General features: G+C 37.5%; 1 protein-coding gene across 1 annotated transcript in view; it reads right to left on the bottom strand.

Moving 5' to 3' along the window:
• The window catches only part of NVL (nuclear VCP like), a 43662-nt gene that overhangs the window by 18306 nt on the left and 5215 nt on the right, over positions 1 to 20141 (bottom strand). The window contains exons 6-18 of the mRNA XM_056357603.1: positions 19563 to 19829; positions 17902 to 18028; positions 17534 to 17610; positions 17119 to 17253; positions 15398 to 15499; positions 13331 to 13448; positions 12728 to 12872; positions 10645 to 10909; positions 8121 to 8339; positions 7414 to 7518; positions 6561 to 6623; positions 5055 to 5174; positions 3155 to 3254 (exon numbers count right to left, since the gene is read on the bottom strand). Of these exons, the coding sequence (XP_056213578.1) occupies positions 3155 to 3254; positions 5055 to 5174; positions 6561 to 6623; positions 7414 to 7518; positions 8121 to 8339; positions 10645 to 10909; positions 12728 to 12872; positions 13331 to 13448; positions 15398 to 15499; positions 17119 to 17253; positions 17534 to 17610; positions 17902 to 18028; positions 19563 to 19829 (1843 nt within the window). The remainder of the gene's footprint in view (positions 1 to 3154; positions 3255 to 5054; positions 5175 to 6560; positions 6624 to 7413; positions 7519 to 8120; positions 8340 to 10644; positions 10910 to 12727; positions 12873 to 13330; positions 13449 to 15397; positions 15500 to 17118; positions 17254 to 17533; positions 17611 to 17901; positions 18029 to 19562; positions 19830 to 20141) is intronic.

Below are 20141 nucleotides of genomic sequence, written 5' to 3'. Positions count from 1 at the left end.
TATACTAATGTGGATTAAAAAAAGATGAGTTCTCACACTTCACAATACTAGCCCAGTGGAAGACTTCAGGAAGTTCTCCTGAGACACATATATTATTTAGATTTATATCACACAACCCCCCAGCACCTCTATTCAAACAAAACTATGACAGAAAAATCTTTCAGACAAATGTCAGACTTACAAGCAAAAGAGCTTTTCAGGTGCCACAACTTTTATTGTTTGCAGGGATCATTTAAATATACTAGCCAGTATAAAGTATGGCTCTCCTCCAGGTCTTTTCTTGGACATTTTGTTCCCAGGGCAGTAAGAGTGCTTTACTGGCATTGACTTGACTGTTCTCTACCTGCAGTGTGTTCCTCTAAAGTACCCAGACCACACTAGCAAAATCTAATTTGGTGAATGTTGCCTCTTCCTAAGGCCCACAAGCAGTGAATAAACTACACCAGAGGAAAAAAAAAAAAAAATCAGTTTCCCCAATTTAACCACAACTTCAGTAAAAGCTGTTCTGATAAAAGCCGCATCAATTGGAAACTATGTTTCTTCACACTGAAAAAGGCAGGTATCACAGCAAAAGTTTGTAGTCTAAACCTATTCAGGTCGCTATTCACACACAGAGCTAAAATCCTTCTGAAGCAAGAGATCCATCCTAGACCAAGTGCATAGGTAACTGCCTCATCTAGCAAAAGCTGGATGTGCCAAGCTTTGCCTGATATTTCAGAAAAAAAATATTTTATTGTGTTGGCAAAACAACTCCTTTATCAAGATACAATTAATTTCCACTTACAGAATTTGCAGATACATTCATACCATTCAATCTGATGATTACATTTGTTACCCCTGCCTTTGCATTTTCCTTACATTTGGCATTTTTACCTCAAATTCACTTTTTTCATTAATGTCACTGCCTAGTTGTCATCAATACACTGCTTGAATTCATGCCTTACAAATTTCCCAGCTTCCCTCAAGTATTAGTTCAACCCTCATTTGTAAGTAACGATTCCAGTATAGTAAAACAGAACCTCTACCACCACAGCTGAACAAGGCAACAGTGACAACAACAACAAAAAAACAACAAAAAAAGAATCTCCAAACCATTACAGAAGTACTTTATAGCAACATAACGGTAAAACTGCATCTAGTATAAGGCTTATAAGGGGATGGATTAACAATTGCACTGATGTCTATTTCATACATGCATGAAAACGAGATCCATAAGCAAGTGCTGAATCAGTGTAAACCTAAACCCAGCAAAGCTTGGAATTAGGACAAACCTGCTGCACACAAGTATTGATATCTCGATATTAACATGTGAGCAACGTTTACTCTAAGCTGGCCCTTGTAAAGCTACTGATCTGCTTGCACTCAGCTGCCTCTAGGAGAGGAGCCACTAGCTCAGAATAGTGCCCTGTACACACGCTGGCCCTAAAAGCATTCACCCCGTGTACCTGTGGTACGCCTGAGATGGCACTGCGGGAAGTCATGCTGCATCTTTCCTCAACTTCAAAGTGTTGGAATTTACAATGCAAGCTACCAGTCAGAGATCATGACAAGTTTACTGTCATCAGCAATTAGATACGAAGCCCTTGAGAAACACTAATAAGGCTGCTTCATATAAATACTTGCACTAGCATAACTAATTTAGCGGGAGATCTTTTTCCTAAGGCAACTTGATGACACCAGTAGTAACACCCTTGGTACATTCAACTGTATCTATATATAGATGTGCTACATTGTATAACCTTATTCTCTTTTCCACATTGGATTAGATAGGTCACAATCATCCAGCTCATACCAGGAAAGCTTCCCACTTTGATTCAAAGAATTTCTACAAGCAGATATAGATTTAAGCATCTACTGCTCATACTTCACCATGCAGAAAGCTTGATAGTCTGTCATGGTGCAAAAATTTCAAGAAACAGGAAAATTTTCCTCAAAATCTTTGAATTTTTTGACTGTTGGAAAAAACCAAAACCACTTCATAGTCACCTATTTTATGTGATTTCAGACCAAATTTTCCTTTATCTGTAGGACCCAAGCAATCTGTCAAATATCTTAACATGCTCATCTTCTAACTTAAATCCAAAGTAGCTATGCTACTACTTTTCCCTGTTAAGCCATTTCTCATCAAAATCCTACACTTAAAACAGGCAGGTATGAAACAACTAACTGTGTCTTGTCATTAGCAGTAATTTGCCAAATACGTGCTTTAGGCACAAAGGATCTTTCAAAAACCCTGGTACTTATACCAGCATGGTTTTACCAAGATAGACTAGTAACTCTGTATTTAATTTCACTTGCAATATTCAGAAAAATGCTCATAACCAAGGAAGTGCAACATTTCCATGCATATGTTTCTTTCTATGTTGACGACAAATTTCTTCACTTGTAACTCTCAGTATCTAGGTGGAGTTCAAATCCAGGAAGAGACAAGTTTCTTGCTGTGTATAAAACAAGATTTCTCCATAATACAAAAGAGGCAGAAAGTTGGTTGTAAAACATATGACGTTTGTAAAGTAGATGTCAGTGTTCAGCTTATTAATTAAGATGCTGTAGGCATTGCAAAATCTACTAAAAAAGGAAGAGCTAGCAAGGGAGCACTGACAGCTGTCAATATCAAAGCATGACAGAACAAGAGGGAACAGCAGAATAACTTCAAGCTGAGGGAATGAGTTTGGAACACGAAGCCCAGGAAGCAGAAGATTAGCAAATGGGAAAACATGATTTAATGTGAAACAGATGCCTCAAGGGGAAAAAAAAATTAAAAAGAACAGAAAACCGTCAGGCTGTTTTGGATAGAAAGTTAATTTAAGCATCAAAAAGTCTATATAAATTATGTTTTAGTTATCTTTCATTCTTTTGTGTTCCAAGGAGATAACCCAAAGTCCAATTCAGTCAAAGGTCTTTCAAAGCATTTTACAGCACGGTATCAGGTGCTAATTAAGACATATTTTAAAGAGGTTGCTTCACCTCACCCTGTCACAAGAATGTGGAACAGACTAATTGATCAGAAAAGATTTGGATTTGAGGAAACACTGTTGTTCTAAGTACAGAACAATGTTAGTCATAGAATTCAAATAGGTAAGAACACATGATTTCATTAGAAGACAACCAAAGGATGCCTGATTTCTCTTGTTTATGATTTTTGGGTCCTTACCTGGTCTGTTTGTGGCAGCCATAATGAAAACCTGCTGACGATTCTCCAGACCATCCATCTCTGTGAGTAACTGGTTAACTACTCGGACACTGGCTCCTGACTTTAAAAGGAAACATAGGTCAACAAAATTGAGGAAACAGTGGGAACGTGAATATTTCAAAGCAAAAGAAACCTAAGATCTACTAGCTCCCTGCCCTGAAATACTACCCAAAGGAAAACTTTCTTTTCACACTTGCAATGTAGCTGCATTCTGGATTTCTACTACCATATTCTTAGCATGTTTCTACCCCACATTCATGCTACCTATACACTTGCCAAACATTTTAAACATGCGGCAAACCTTTTCTTTCCCATTAAAACTGAAGGACTCCAAGAAGCACATACAGATATTTATACTAATCACTCTCACATCTACCTCAACAAGAGCACCCAAAACTTCTCAATATTCAGGCTTTGGAGGCGGGGAGGTATTCAAATTTTTAAACCTCTGAAACAACAGTTTCAGCAGGTGAGCTACTCAGAGTTAAATGTTAACTCCATAGTAGTGACATCTTATTACCAAAATCAGCAGCTTAATCTGAATTTCATTCTAGAGCTGGGGAGACAGACAGAGAGAAAGTACAGGAGCTTAAGAACAAGAGTTATGCAGTAAAACTACTTGACGATTTTGAACAATGTTGTTCTTACTGTTTTATATTAAACAGACAAAAATACTAATCCACCCATGGATAATTAGACTACGCTGTGAAAATGCACATAGGCCTCGAAGAGCCAACGGAAACGCCGAACACCCCTGAGTTTCAATTACGAATCCCAAGGATTGTCACCAGTATCACAGCCTGCTCCGTGCAGAGCAGGGGCAGGCACCTGGGCACCAAGTTGCTGCCTGCTGCTGCCGCCACAGAAGCGAAACAGCGAGGCCAAAGTACACTTCTTTCCCCTCCTGGGCTACTATCTCTGCCTGCTGTGGTGCCTAGGACTGGACACCTTCTTTTATGGCTCTGTGGGAACCGCCACCTCAGGACATTCAAAAAGTCAAGTTGGAACTTTTCAGATTGATCAACTGTTCCTGATTTATACCTTGTCTTCTGTATTTGCCTATTTTACTTCCTATGAAAGATAGGCAAACTGCCTCTCTCCTATGAACTGGAACTACAACGGTCCTTCTGTTAAAGTCAGTGATGGCAGTATCTGGACAGTACTGTACTCAACTTGTCTGTTAAAAAGGCATCTTTTCTTTCAGCCATCAACATACATGTACCAGTACAGTATCACAAAGCAGATACTTCCTCTGCATAAAAACCAGAGCAGCTTTCCCTTCAACACACTAACAATTTGTGCTAATACTGCCCCCCAAATGTAGAACTTAATCCTAGGTATAGGTAGTTCCTGTTCCAAAACAACAAGAACAACAAAAATCAAGACAGAGTAGAAAGATAGAAAACTTCACAGGTGGAACAGCTTTGAAGTCCAATGCATTCCACTTACGGGTCCTGCTTCAAATACTTTCATAACCCAGGTCACACTGTTCAAATAAATACATACTTCAGGCAAGCATTATACTTGTATACAGGTGTCAGTATTTGGCCATAAATTAAGCATAATATCAAATTGCACTTTATCTTTTCCTATGGCTTCACACAGCCAAGTTGGTAGTTGGTGGATAATGCACAATCTCTGGATATTTTTTCTATATATGCACTCTAAAAAAAAAAAAAAAAAAGTATTAAGCTTTACAAAATTTGACCAATATGTTTTTCCTCAAATATGAGAAAGCCTATCAGACAGTTTTTCTTGGGAGGTACTGAACATAGTACCTTTCAGGTACTTCTATTGCTAGCACAATTCCGCAAAATCTGCCACTGAAATTATTTATGGAAATATTTTAAGACAGACTCACTTCACGGTCAGACCTCCTAGGGCACAAAGCATCAACTTCATCAAAAAATATAACACAAGGGGCTGAATTCCTGGCACGCTGGAATACCTGACGTACAGCACGTTCACTTTCACCAACATACTAAAACAAATGACAAATCACAGTGAAATAATGTAAGACATGAAGAATTTGCTTGGAAAAAAAATAAAAATCACAGTTTCAAACGCTGTTTGAGGTGCTTTGCAAGGGAGAACTGCAATCTGCTAACTAGTTCACTTCTGGTAACAGTCTGTTATCTCTGTTTCCTTACTGATCAAGATTTACAAGACAACAAGTAGTTGTCATTAGCTCACTTTTGACAGTCTGCAGTACATTCAGTGTTTAATATTAATTCTTACTTTCTGGGGAGTAAATCTAACTTGCCGTCATTCCACTGATGAGAATTAACGAATACAATCTCCATTAAGGACCCTGTTGTTCTTCAACTGTTCATAAATTAACCTAGTGAGCAACCTGAACACAATGAACATCTGAAGTTCATGTAGTAGCTGCCTGAAGACAGGGGGGTTGGCAGTAGGGAACGGAAAAGTAAACCAGAATTTCACTTTGAATTGTGGGGGCAGGGGTTGCCAAGTTGTGAATACCAACACTTCATTTTTTCCAAACAAACATGTTTTGATATAATTTATGTCTTAAAACTGTCTTTGAATCCCAGCCAGACATTTTTCTTTTTACTCCACAAGGAAGTAGGGCACCGCATTAACTTAAGAGTTATATTGCCTGCCCGTATCAGTACTTGAAGTACACATTAAAAAATGTTCGGGAAAAGAATAATCAAATCCAGTATTTTGGTTTTAGCTTCTACTTTATTGATAAACAGGTAACTGCCACGGTCTTCCAAGACGTGAGCTGCAGCTGCCTGGCTCACTTCAACACATTCTCTTAACTCTGAAAGTTATATCACAACAGTACTAAGTTCAAAGCTTCAAAAACTCAGACTACAGCACTTTTATCTGTTAACATTTAAAATATTTAAAAATCACTGATTAACTAAAAAAGGAAAACAGAACACATTGCTTTCCAAGGTTTCAAACTTCCATTAAGAAGCTAAAATGATTGGCAAAACACATTTCTGAACTTTAAAATTGAAAATTTTACTTTGCTTAGTGAAAGTTGCTTATTTGCAGCTACTGATCACAAATTCTTCTCGCTGCAGATTTGGATTTTTGGGTTTTTTTCCTGTTCTACATAAAAGCAATGACCCATGTAGCTGCTCATTTAGAAATCCTACTTCAGTCAAGAAGGCTCCATCTGCCAGGTAATTTTAAACCAAGATACAGGCTTAAAAGTACCCAGATAGTTTTCCTTTTCACATGAAAAACTTCACTGCTAAACACTTTAAGCAGAGATTAAATGAGGCAACTTCAGTTGCACCAGTATCAGTTGCATAATTACCAGGAATTTTGCTTGCCCCATGCTTTGGACAAGAATTCCATAAATAACAAAAGCACAATGCTTACTGCATACCATATTTAGCAGTTCAGGACCCTTCACAGATATGAAGTTCAATCCAGACTCATTTGCCACGGCCTATCAAAAAGGCAAAGACAGATGTATATATAAAACACATTTTTCATCTTTTTTTTGGCTCCATCTATGGCACGTTAAACAAACTTAAGGGAAGGAACATAGTTATCAACTGTTTTTAAAATACAGAAAACAGTACACAAAGTATAATTACATGCCATTAAGAGTGGGAGGGGGCGGGAAAATTAAAAAGGTGTTCTATCTTTTTAATGAGGCACTGCTCCAGATTCACACCCCGCCCTCCTCCCCCATATTAGCTGAAGAATTCTCAATAATTAGTGGGAGTTAAAGAGATATTCAAGTACATAAGAGCATTCAAAGACAAAGATGAGTGACAATCTGGAAACTTGCATGATTATGTGCATTTGTATGGGACATGAGAACCGAAATGCTTGAGGAGAAGGAAGACAAAAATATTTTCAGTAAAATATAATAAATAAAAATGCATAAATATAATAGAGAGGAGTAGACTACTTCCAAATATATAATTTACACTAAAATATTCCATAGAAGTGATTATCTAATATATTTTCTTCCCATCTTTGCTATTTTCTACTTAATCAACTTCATTCTTTCAAGTCTGGCAGTAATTCCCTCTCAGTTCACACAAAACTGTAACTGTAACAAGAAAATTAAGCAATTTTAGCACAGAGGCCCAAATTTAATTTTCTGATGAGAAGCGGTGCAAAAGCCCAACTTCTGGCAGTATCATCCAGACTCAGTCACTCCTACAAAAACATCCACTTCAAGAAGATTCTTCAGTATTATTAAACATGTTTAGAAAATGTATTACCTTGGCTAACAGTGTTTTGCCACACCCAGGAGGCCCTGCAAGCAGCACACCAGCTGGAGTAGTCAGGCCCAGAGCTTTAAACTGCTCTGGGTTTCGCACAGGTGCCTATAAAAGAAATTGTCGTAGTTATCTGTCACAAAAAGCTAAAATGAAATTTTTCATTTCAGTTACAGCTGGACGAAAACAGCAGGTTCTTTATTCCAATTCTTTATAGCCAAAAAGAATAAACAGTCAGTCGGCATCTTATTATCTTGCGCTACTAAGTACCCCAACATGGGAGAAGTATCATTATTCACCCAAGTTCTCATCCTAAGGTGTTAGTGTCAAGCACCCCTCTGACTGGCAGTAAGGCTGCTAACCTTCCAGTCTCCAATTCTTTGTGTGGCAGTTGCCTAACTATTGGTTACAGAACTTTTAGAATACCTAACATTCAGCCATTACGAATAATCTGAAAACTGAAAGTGTGAATACAATAAATGAAATATTAAATACATGCACCAGACTTGTAACAAAGCTGAAAACAAATTATAGAAGTCTAACTATTTTAAATGAAGAGGTTGCAAAATCCCGAGTTTCTAGCACGTTAGAAGTCACGGGCAGCATATTATACCTTAAATAAATATTAAAAACCAAACAAGCATAGTTTTATTTCTGCCATAGAGGGAAGTGCAAAAAAAATATCTTTGAAAGTAAAAGTCAAGACATACCAATATTGCCATAGTCAGCTCCTCCCGAACATCCTCCAGGGCTCCGATATCTGCCCATGTCACATCAGGAATTGTGACAAAGCCTTCTCTCTTGGCAGAGGGTTGCACTGATGACAGTGCAACAATAAAATCATTCATCTCAATGCAGAGCTTCTGCAGCTGCTCCTCAGGCAAGGGGTCTTGCTTCTTCAGCAAATCCAAAAGTCTCTGCAATTCATCCTTAGGGTACATGGAAAGGGAGAGCAAAAGATTATACACTGGATTACATTGTAGGAACCATTTTTTAAAGGGCTTTTTCACAGCAATACTTTCTTCAACTGTAATATTAATTACCATAAAACAAATCATTACGTACAATACACATAAAATATGTAAAATAACATTAAAAATTAACATTAATGGTAAAATTGTTCCAGGAAAGCACTATGCGCATTTAACACTTGTGAAAGCACCGAGCTGACATACTACAGTCTTGATTTAGAAACTACAGAAACAGAGCTAGCAGCTAGCGCACAAGGATTGTGATCAAATTCTTCCTACTGCTTCTTCCACACTGATTACAAGAAAGTTCTTTCCACGCTGAAGTTTACAGAATACCTATTAATTATATGTATTGGTTCTGTTTAATAAGAAACTGCTCTCAAGAGAAATTGAACAATCCTGCTGAACAGCACAATTTCAACAATTTGTGCAATATTCAATTACATATAAACCTCAAGCTCTTAACACACACTTTAAGATTATACACTTTATGTAACATAACCTGATTTCAAGTCACTAATTCATTTCCTCGGGCTGATTAGACCCAGTTTTGTAACCAGACCCTGACAAAGTTCAGGCAAACAGAGCAGAGACACAGGGCAATGCTTTTCAACACTGTCCCATCTTGCAGATCTCAGCGCTCCAGGCAGGTACCTTCCAACCTCCCCAATCAACTCCTGACTGGGGGAACTATCTGAGAAAATACTTGATCAAAGAACTTTATGCCTTCACAAGATAAATACATCCCAGTTCTAATACAGAAAGGCAGTATCAAAGCAAATTGATACTGCACTACAAGTAAAACTATATCAGGATTTTCATTTAAAAAAAAAATAGAGGGAAGAAAAAAAAAATTTGTAAAAACTCACGTTAAGCTTTCACATTTTTCCTACTGCAGTATATGGGAAAAGTATCACTTCCTATTTGTTGCAACTGTGATAGCTCTACAACTGCCCACAAAGAAACAGAAGTGTTTGTAGTGCCTGATAATCCTTTTAAGCCCTCCCTCCTCTTCTTAACAGAACCATTAAGAGAAACTCTGAAATAGCCAGGACCACTGGGTTTGTTTACTTGAATTGTGTAAATGATTCTTAAAGGCTTTGTATGTTTATAATATAACGGTTTTCATGACAATACCCTGTATTAGACTATGTCAACCTCCTGCCAGCTATCAAAATACGGCTCTGTTAGGATTAGACTTCCTCATTCTCAATAACCCCTTTGATCAGGGTGATGTTGATAAAAGCGGCAACTACCTGCCCCTCCCCGAGTTCTTTTGGCTGCATCAGGCCCCAGGAAACACTGGGAGGTATGCAGTATGATTATTACTCTAATACAAAGTCTTACTACAGCTTTTTACACTGGATTTTGTTAATTACAGTACAAGTTTTCTTCTGACAGTCCTTCTAAAACTGGAAGCCGAGTACAACATGGATTTAAAACCACTTTGTTTTACTTCTCCAAACAAATCTTTAGCGAGCCTATAGGTAATGAAGGCACATACACACTCCGAATTTTGAGAAGCAGGGCCAAGAATTTCTACATAACATGTTTAATTCACTGATCACAGCATGTTACTTGGGCCACGGAGCAATTCTGGCACTGGAAATGCTGGTTTCTACAACAGAGTTCCAGCTGTACTGCACATTAACACATCCTTTCCCTGCAGCCCAAGTGACATTGCTAACCCAACTTTTCTACTGGATATATACCTCTTCCTCAAACTTGCTACAGGTACTAGACACCACAAGTGATTTACCCCAAGTAATCACACAGCTGGAGGGAAAATGTGGATTGCATAAATACTTTTAGACTTTGGCTAACTGTAAGCATACCAGGCCCAGGAAGAGCTCCAGGCATCATAATAGATATTTCATTGAGGGCACAGCAAACAGCTTGGTAAAAACTCAATGCAATAATACAATATCAAGTCTGATATTCTTAAAATTCTCTTACGGTCAATACACTTTTGAAGAAGATACAGCCACTATTTTAATCTCTGATCTGCCAGAGAAAGACCACAACACAAACAAGAATGACAAAAAACCCCAGACCTTGTATAAAATATTAACATGATTTTTAGAAGATGTGGATTTTGGGAGCTGCTTACTCAGACACATTATATGTATCATTAGGAGTTAAGCTTCTGGCTTAATTTAGTATTAAGTTGACCATCGAAAGGATTTATGAGCAATGACTTTCGCAACTGTAAAATGGCTCAGTTCTTAAGATCTCAGAGGCACATGCTTCAGGGAACAAATACCTTAGGAAGAAGTTCTAGTTGTCTGGTTTCCTCTTCCACCAGGATGTCTGTTCCCATGCCTTCTTCAGCTGTGTTTCCTCCAGCGTGTATGAGTTTTCTCTTCCGCTTCTCAGTTTTTATCAGGACCCTGTTCACTGTGCACATAGCTGCCTCGCGACAAAGTGCCATCAGATCAGCACCCACGTAACCCGGAGTCAGCCGTGCTAAATGATGAAATTCAAAGGACTCTGGGAGCTTAAGTTTTCGACACAAAGTCTTAAGAATTCTAATCAAGTAGGGAGGAAAAGAACAATAAAATAAAGATGAAGCTGTGGCTTTTTTCATTTTCACATGAAAAACAACAGATCACATAAGATCATTAACGTACTTTCTAGTTCCAATGAAAACTAGTTTAAATTATTTCCAGATCAAGTGATGTAACTACAGAAGAGTTATGAAAACAATGAGTTATTAACTACTAAAAACTCTGAAATTATAATACATTCATCTGTTTGCCTTCTCCACCAACAAATTCCATCATCTTTATTACCAGTATTAGCTTGGTTCTCAAGAATTTTTCAACCTGTCTGATAACAGCTGTAGCTAATCCGCTGACTTAAAGTGTAAAAAGTTAAGAACTGTAAATGGCTCATTCCAAACTTGTGTCCTACATATATTATCGTCCTTCATGTGCTTCATATACGCACAACAGAACACCTTAAGTAAAGCAAGGTCTCCAGGTACACCTCCTCATCTACTCCACCCCGCTAAAGTTGTACAACCACAACTAACAGTTCATGTCTTCAGCAAGACTGATTTACTACGTAATAAAACAACATGCTATTAGGACTACTGTTTCTACATGACCCTTCTATTAAAAAGGACACATCACCAGCGCCAAAAAAGAGAAGGAGGCAGGGGGGGATAATTTTAAAAAGAAAATAAAATCAACAGTCCCTGTAAGCCTACACCTCCAGGAACACAAACAACTGTACAGAACAGCAATATGAACAAATGTGACTACACTCTAACTTGTGAACAATCTCTACACACTACGATGGCTTTCCCTTTCACAACTCCTATCTTTTGAGGACAGTGCTATTTCTGGGAATATCCTATTTTATACATGAACCTAAGAAGTATCACAGAATGAGAACTCTCACCAGTCAACTCCATAGTTCTACCTTGCATCATTTCCCACAGCCAAGAGGAACATAATTACTACAGGGCTGTAGGTCTAGAGAGGAAGGAAGTTTTTGTTTTTTTTTTTTTTTAAAAAAAAAAAAAAAGAGCAAAGCGGGGGCATGGCCAGAAGAGGGGTTGGGGAAGAGGGCAGAATAATGGCAAGTAGTGCTGACAACACAAAGCGAGCAATACTGCAAGCAGAATAGTTCGCTTTTTCAATCTAGAAATAAGATCAGTTGAGCCAGAATGAACTTATCCTTTAACCTTTCTTTCCTTCCTGTAACAAGATAAGCCACAGCTGTTTTCACAATTCCCTTCCTGTGTTTTCTGCTGTTGTGGAAATGAGTAGCAGTTCCTCTTTAATTAAAAAAGCAAAAACATTTTTTTTTTTATTCTAGCCTGATCTTTGGACTAAAAAGGGCCAGTTACACAAAACAGGATGACCACAGCTCAGCTTAATGCCTGGACTGGTGTATTTCCACAAGGAATGGAATGGAAGAATCTAGGCCTGTTGCTTAAGCTATGTGCTTCAGAGGACTAACAAACAGGCTGCACTTAATTTATGTTCCTAATTTAATAGCCACATAGGGAGCACCAAAGACAGAATGTTAAGTTCCTGAAAAACAGGAAAAAATATATTTAATTCCACCATCCGTACTGCTCAGTCACTCATTAACGTAATGCTAAAAGCAGATCTGCACACAAGAAAGGAAACCACTCCAAAGGCAGACACTGCTACAAAGACAGAGAGTAGATGCACACTAAATGTTTTCTGCACTTTTCAGTGCTCATCCATAGGTGTGTACAGGCACAAATAGGACTAAACACAGTGAAGTACTTTTCCTTAATTTGTATGTTAAGTTGCACATTATTTCCTTATTTATTAATCAAACAGAAGCTTGAACTTTAGAACACCTACTTTTCTCTTGCTGCTTCATCTGGGATCCCTAGACAAATTTCTCGATCAAATCTCCCAGCTCGCCTCAGTGCAGGGTCCAGTGAGTCAGGTCTGTTAGTTGCCCCGATAACAAGGACCTGGGTAGTGGCAGCCACATTATTCAAGTCTAAAGGAAGGAAGGAAGTGAGTTAGTATTCATACTCACCACCTCAACTTTGTTCTGGTATCTATGGGACTGTCTCTGCAGCACACGGTAATAGAGCAGCAGAGAAACTAACCAACAGTCATACTAAACTGCTGTTCATTCTCATCTCTATTACGTAGAATTTGCACTTTGCACAATCAAGCAAAAATAAGCATTTCAGATTATGTTTGACAAGTTCTCCTGTCATATCTTTTATACAACATACAGGCTTATACACAGCTGTCCAGACCACTATGAAAATAACGTAGTAACATCCCCTCACATTTATTAGAATCTTCCCACCGCCCCCAGGTAAACTGTGCCAAAGTACGAAAAATTATTACCACTATATCCACTAAAGTAACCACTACTGAAGGAAAACAAACAGTGAGCCTGATAATTAGGAAGTTTAGCTTAGTACAGATGTTCCTGAAACTGACCATCCATACAAGCTAGGAACTGAGCAACAATTCTCCGCTCCATGTCCTTCGATGCAACTTCTCTTTTTGGGGTGATTGCATCAATTTCGTCAATGAAAAGGACACATGGTGCACTGGACTAGGAACAAGAAATATTAATAATTACAAAATTATACTGACAGAGTGTATTACGAGAGAGAAAGAAATTTTTCAGATTTTCTGTTATATAATTATCACTGTAAGTCTGCTGCACAATCAACCTGACCTGAACAATTCTGTTGTTCTTACTATCTGGAGAGCCACCAGACGATGAAACTGTGCTAAGCCGAGGCTATGATATAACTAAGGCATGAGATTCAAAATGTCTCTATGTATTGATAAAAATTTAAATGTACCTCTATGTTGCATTATGTTTTCCACAAATATTTTACTGTGACTGCCTAGTTGCTTAAGTCCAAAAAAAAAAAAACCAACCCCCAAAAAAAAAAACCAACCCAAACACACAAGAAATGTCTGGCTTGGGTTTTTTGTGGTTTTTTTTTTGTTGTTGTTTTTTGGGTGGTTTTTTTTTGTGACATTAGAGCTGTGGAATTTCAAGAGCTAGTATTACTGACACACATAATGAAACAAAAGGAGCAGTAAGTGGTCACGAAAAATGATCTGCCAACTTCAAGATTACTACAGAGCCTGACCATGTTCAAAGAGAAAAAACGAGCAATGAGCAACTCCTGCAACTGATCTGAAACTGTGTACCTCAGTTCATAAAAAGCAAATACTAATACAGGATAAAAATTACTGTAACTAATAGAATAGTTTACCGACATAAAATTATTAATATTCTCAAAAAGCACTAGCAGTGCAAAGGAATACTTCTGGAAAACACTAGAATAATCTTCAAAAAAGGTCCCATATTAAAAAAAATAAACGCTATTTTAAAACCCATGCACTGTGTTATCAGGTAGCAACTGCGCCATCTAGTGGTCGTTCACTTTTCTACTATCTGACAGGGAAAAAATGCAACTATAAAGGTTCTACAGCACATGCATAATGTGGAGCTACGTCTTTTTTTTTTTTTTTCCTGCACAAAAATTAGTACAAAAGCTACTGAAGTGAATGTGAGGGACTATACGAAAGGCAACAGATCTTTTTAAATATATTTTATGCAATACATTTAATTCCTTCAAAAACAACTTTTGTAGCAACCTCCTTTCAATCACTACACATACAAAAGATACACAGTTTCTACAGACTCTGTGCGACCACCTGCTTAATTTTATTCTAAAAAACATCTTAACAAGGCTTTCTAAAAATTCAAATGTAGCATGAACTGGAAACATAATAATTTAACAGCTTCACAATCAACCTTTTTGCCCTGTTTAGCATTCTTTTTTACAGCAACATACTCTAAACACCTATATGCAGTTGTGGGGGAGAGTAGAAAATAAGCTGGAAAACCAGATCATTCTCAGCAGTTAGGAACAGAATACTGTCCTCATGGAATAAAACATTAGCCACACACTAAAGAAAAAAAATATCTACATTTGTTAAATTAAAGTTATATCAACCTGTCTGGTTCTCTTTGCTTCTCACCAAGTCTGGAAGTTGCACTACAGCAGGACTTCAACTGTAACTTGACTACTGCTCTTAGAAAAGTTGTCTCAAATTTCTTACTTTACACCTAAACCCCCAAAGTCTTAAGTATCTCACACCGACTCAAACTTCATGCCATACAAGAACAGCAAAGAAACCTTGTAACAAAAAAATCACAGTGAACTGCTCTTACAGCTTTTTTATTTTTATATATCGAGCCAAGCAGCTCCACATGGGTAAATAATTTATGTTGCTCTCTTTACATGGATATGATGAACTATCTTTTGTCAAGATTTCAGAAGAGTAATCCTTGTGCTCTGTGACAACACTTAGTACAATGGAATTCTGGTCACAGAAGGGAAGACACTGGCTTGTGTGCAGCAGTATAAAGATTCACTCACTAATATTCGCTCAAATTCAAACCACAGCAACAAAGTATGAATTTTTACAAAGAAAAGGACAAATAATTCACAGTGTTATTTCCAATGGGAGTCTCACCACAGCCTGCTCAAACAACTCTCTCAGTTTCTGCTCAGATTCCCCTGATACTCCAGACACCATCTCTGTTGCTGCCACTTTCAGCATTGGGAGCTCAAGTTCCTGAGAGACAGAAAGAACATTGTATGATACATCCAGAGGTTAGAAATGTTAGCTGTCCTAGAAGGCAAGTTTTATCAATACAAATCTTCTACACTCAAAGATGATATAATCAAGACTAAATGTAAAGAGCTTTTAAAAAAAGATGACTAGCAACTTCAAATTTAAAATCAGTCTGAGCCATTTGGCCAAGTGAACAAACAGAAATGGATACACAAAAAACCTGAACAGGTTTCCCTAATTCAGTTAAAAAGCAACTGTACTGCTCCTTGGTCCCCAATCCAATCCCCCACAATGCATAGATGTCAGTTCATGCTTCTGCTCCCTCCTTGTGAAGATTGCTTATTTCCACCTGTAACAAAACATTGCTTAGAAGCGTGGAAGAGATCCCCACCAGGTTTGGTTCCTTTAGTCTTGCTCCAGAAACATCTGAGCAGAACTGTACAATAAGATACTTGCAAAGCTCACACTCAAGGTTTTCTGCTATTAAAAATAAATCAATAAAATTGTAACTTCGATAGACTGTAGCACAGGTAGTTGCAGACTACTTCAAGCTCTCTGAACTACATATTAAAAAAAATAATCCTAATTTATACAATTCAAGGCCACCAGAAGAAAGACTACCTGGGGCTCTGAGGAGGTAATTTGCCTTAAATAGCACTATTGAAAAATCTCTTCTTTAAGAAAAAATACTTAAGAAGTAGTCATTAAATTGATCTCATGCCTGAAAATTTTTCACTTGTGTCATGTTTATTGTGTCATGTATTTAGTAGCCTTCCAGGATACAAATACCCACTGAAGTATTAAATATCACAGATTCATTCAATGGGTACCTTTTTACAGTAAGGCATAAAAAAAGAAAAAACCCAAATTGTTTTAATTAAAACATTTGAAACAATGTCAGAAAAGTCTAACCAACGTTTTAGGAATCAGTATTTTCTTTCAAAGATAAAATATGCACTACATGTTCATAATTTACACGTATCTACATTTAAGGTTATAATCTGTGATGGTTAAGGAAAAACCGTATTAAAGAAAAATGTCCATCGTTATTATCACTGAATAGTCCTGAATAGCCTCTAGGTGTCTATCCAAAACAGACACGTAGCAGCACAGCAGCCTCACCACGCACCAAACTATCAACACCAATAGTGACACACATCCTCTGAAATAGGCAAGGCAATATCCAGTTTTCAAATTCAGAAATCACTGTTTAATGGACATCACTCAACAGGATCAATGTAATCCCTCAAAAGATGGTAAGGTTGAGTCCAGGCTTACAATAAAACACTATGGTAAAGTTAACCAAAAGTATCTTCCATTTATAGCCTTCTCAACATCCATGCCTACGCTGCTATCCTGGGAATACCTCAAAACAATTAATTCAAACACAAAACCCTGTCACTATGTCTCCGTCCCTTCTTCATATATGAGGTTCTATCAAGTACAGATTTAGATAGAATTTAAACAAAGGAAGTGAAGATGAATATATTTTCAACTAAAACAGGAAGGAGAGAAAAGAGATAACAGAAGAAAGATCTAATAAATCATGAAGGATTTCCCCCCCCCCCTCTAAATATAATTCAGAAAAGGAAGAAACTGTAAATTTAAAGCTATCTCACCCCAGCAATTGCCTGTGCAAGTAGTGTCTTTCCGCATCCTGGTGGTCCATGTAAAAGAAAACCGCGAGGTGGAACCACACCTAAGTGGTTATAGACTTCGGGATGACGGACATGAATGAGCATCTTGCATATTTCCTGTTAAGAACAACAGAGACCTCCATTTAAATTGCAGAAATTAGTATTACAGATTACTAACATTAGAGACAGAGCAAAATAAAGCAAGTTCTGGTTATTGATGTTAATTTCAGTCACTGCTTTCTAATCAAGGGGGGGCAAATAACACACCACCTTCGCTGCTGTTGGTATAAGAAGCTATTCTCAGAGCCATGCAGATAAATTCTGCCAGGCTTTGACATTTTTCATATGGTATTTTATTCAGTGCATTCTGTACCCCACAAATAAAATTTTAACTAACCTTTAAAGTTTCATCATTGCCTCCTACATCTTCAAACTTCACTGAAGGCTGGTAAAGATCTGGTCCCTTACTTCTAACTGTGAAGAAGGAAAAGTCATGCAAATTTAGACATGGCATAACAGTAGTTGCTAACACCAAACAAAAAAAGTACTCAGCATAAACAATTAGCTAAGTACATGAAGTAGTATTAGTTTTGGTAGTAGACAGGACTAGAATATTTTTTTAGTACAACATTAAGGGTCAGTTTCCAAAATGAAATTAATTCTCAAGGTCACTTCTCTGCACCACAGAAAACACTTCTCTGGTAATGGATTCCATGGTGAAATATCATCTCTGTTTGGAGCAGCACGCTGGAAGTAACATCTCACCTTTCTGTTTAAGTAAGATGGAATCAATTTCTCCATCTACATCTGGAAATTCTTCTTTTTTTCTTTTTGTTCTCTTACCCTTTGTCTTCTTTCTTTCACTCTCCAAGACAGAAAATTCAGTTGATTTCTAGGGCATAAACCCAAATTGTATACATAAAACTTAAGTCAGTAGTGAATTTCTGCAAATACTTAAAAGAACAAAGTGTGTTAAGTGTCTGTGATGCTTAAACTTAGACATATTATATGAATAAAGACAAGTAAGGCAGGAATTTAACCCCTTCTCTTTGTAGATTTTTATTTTTTTTTTTACTTAGGACCTGCCTTTTTTTTTTTTTTTAAAAAAGGTTTAATTACACCAGTCACTTTTTTTGCTAAGAATACCTATAAGCAAAAAAACCCCAAACAACACCACCCCTCAAAAATTCAAACCACTAACCAAAATCAGACATCAGTTATGTGTGTACCATACAGCTATCCACTTTGGGGTTGAATAAAAATATGAATGTATTTAGTTCAATGGAAACATTTTTTATTACTAGTAGATCATAAGTGGCTACAAGAAAATACTATTCAGTGCTGACAGAACTTGACTGCATGTAAGAAAAGGACTAATAAAGGAGAAAAGAAATAAAAGGAGGTTTAATGATGAAAGTTGGGGGTTTGGGGTTTTTTTTAGAATACAGTATTGCAAACATTTTACAATTTTAAGATCTCCCTTTTATTTAATTTCTTTATATAAGAGGATGCAGTACTACTAAGATAAAGAATGATTTGTCAAATCTGCCTATTCAGTAAGCATTTTGTGTAATTAGAAAAGCAGATGCAAATGTGCTTCTTCCTTCACATAAAAAAAGGAGCATCCGGCCAAAACACCTGGTCAGCCAAGCAACATGTTATCTCCCACACATAAACTGAAAGCTCTCAATAGCTAAACAAAATTTTTTTCCAAATAAAACCCAACAAAATTAGGGCAGGAGGAGGGGATCATAAAGTAGGCAATACGTCTGGACAGGGAGTGGGACCTATTTTTCCTGCTTTATAAATCAATGCAATTTCCTTTCAACTTCCCCAACTCTTGTCCATACAGAAAACTTCAGCCTTCCCCAGGCTCACTAAGACTTAACCACTGATTAAGGGAGACCACACGCTATGGCTACAGCAAGCCACACGCTTCCTGACTAGTTAGGCTGGTCACTGGCAAATGGAATAAGTAAGAGGTGAGCTCCACCTACCTTTCTCTCAGAATGGGCACTAATCTGGGTCTCCCTAATATGAAGCACTAAATTTTCCTCAGAAAACGTGGGAGAAATTAATAATTTTGTGACTTTTTACCTCCCGTACAACATGCTTGAAATGGGCCAGAAGGTTCAATCACTTCTGACACGGCAGAACAATGGGCTAAGCCCTGCCTCCTTCAGAAACCAAGCTAAAAACAAGTACTCCGCTGGGCTTAAGTCAATCTTTCCTTTCTACTTAACATTTGCTATCTTTAAATGAAGCATGCACATTTGTAATAAAAATTATAACATTTGAAAAATCCAGAGAGAAAGACAGACAACCCTTTTGGTCTTAGTATTACCCTTCAAAAGCCTGTCAAATTACACAGGAAATTATATTCACACTTGCTACTTAAATCACACTGGGTTTGTAAAACACAATACCTCAGAAATCAATCTCTTTTCATCTCCTACTCCATCTTCAGAAAGTTCAATGAAAAAGTCTTTTCCAGACGGAGTTTTATCAATGAACCAGCCACCTTCAGAGATGCAGGTTTCAGCTCTTGTTCCTGGTGAGAGGGTGCTTGTTTGAGGTGCTCTTCGCCCAGGAGGAGGGGGTTCCACTGCTTCATTTTTTGGAGTGGTTGGAACAGAATCAGGATTTCCCTTCTTGTATAAGCTCAGCAGGGAACTGTTCAAGTGATTTGTAGACTGCAGATTCATGTATTTTAAAAGAAAATATACAGGTAGTAACTTGGATTATTTATACTAAGAGGCCAATGAAAACTATTTCATAAAAATCATTTAGCATTATCCCTGCTGGAAAAAGCAGTCATACATTTTCCAACCCACTCCTCTGCACATCAAATGACTGCATATAAAACTAAATCTGCTGGTTGAAGGGGCAGCAGCCTTCGCATTTCACCCTGAAATGACCCCTGTTAATCCACAGGCACTTCTTGTAGTCAGAAATGTCAGTTCCTTCAATCGTTTCATTCATCTGATAGTCAAGTCCTTCAGGCT

This window comes from Falco biarmicus, chromosome 12 (genome assembly GCF_023638135.1).
Source record: "Falco biarmicus isolate bFalBia1 chromosome 12, bFalBia1.pri, whole genome shotgun sequence".
Lineage (NCBI taxonomy): Eukaryota > Metazoa > Chordata > Aves > Falconiformes > Falconidae > Falco > Falco biarmicus.
This window is presented reverse-complemented; position numbering and strand designations above follow the sequence as displayed.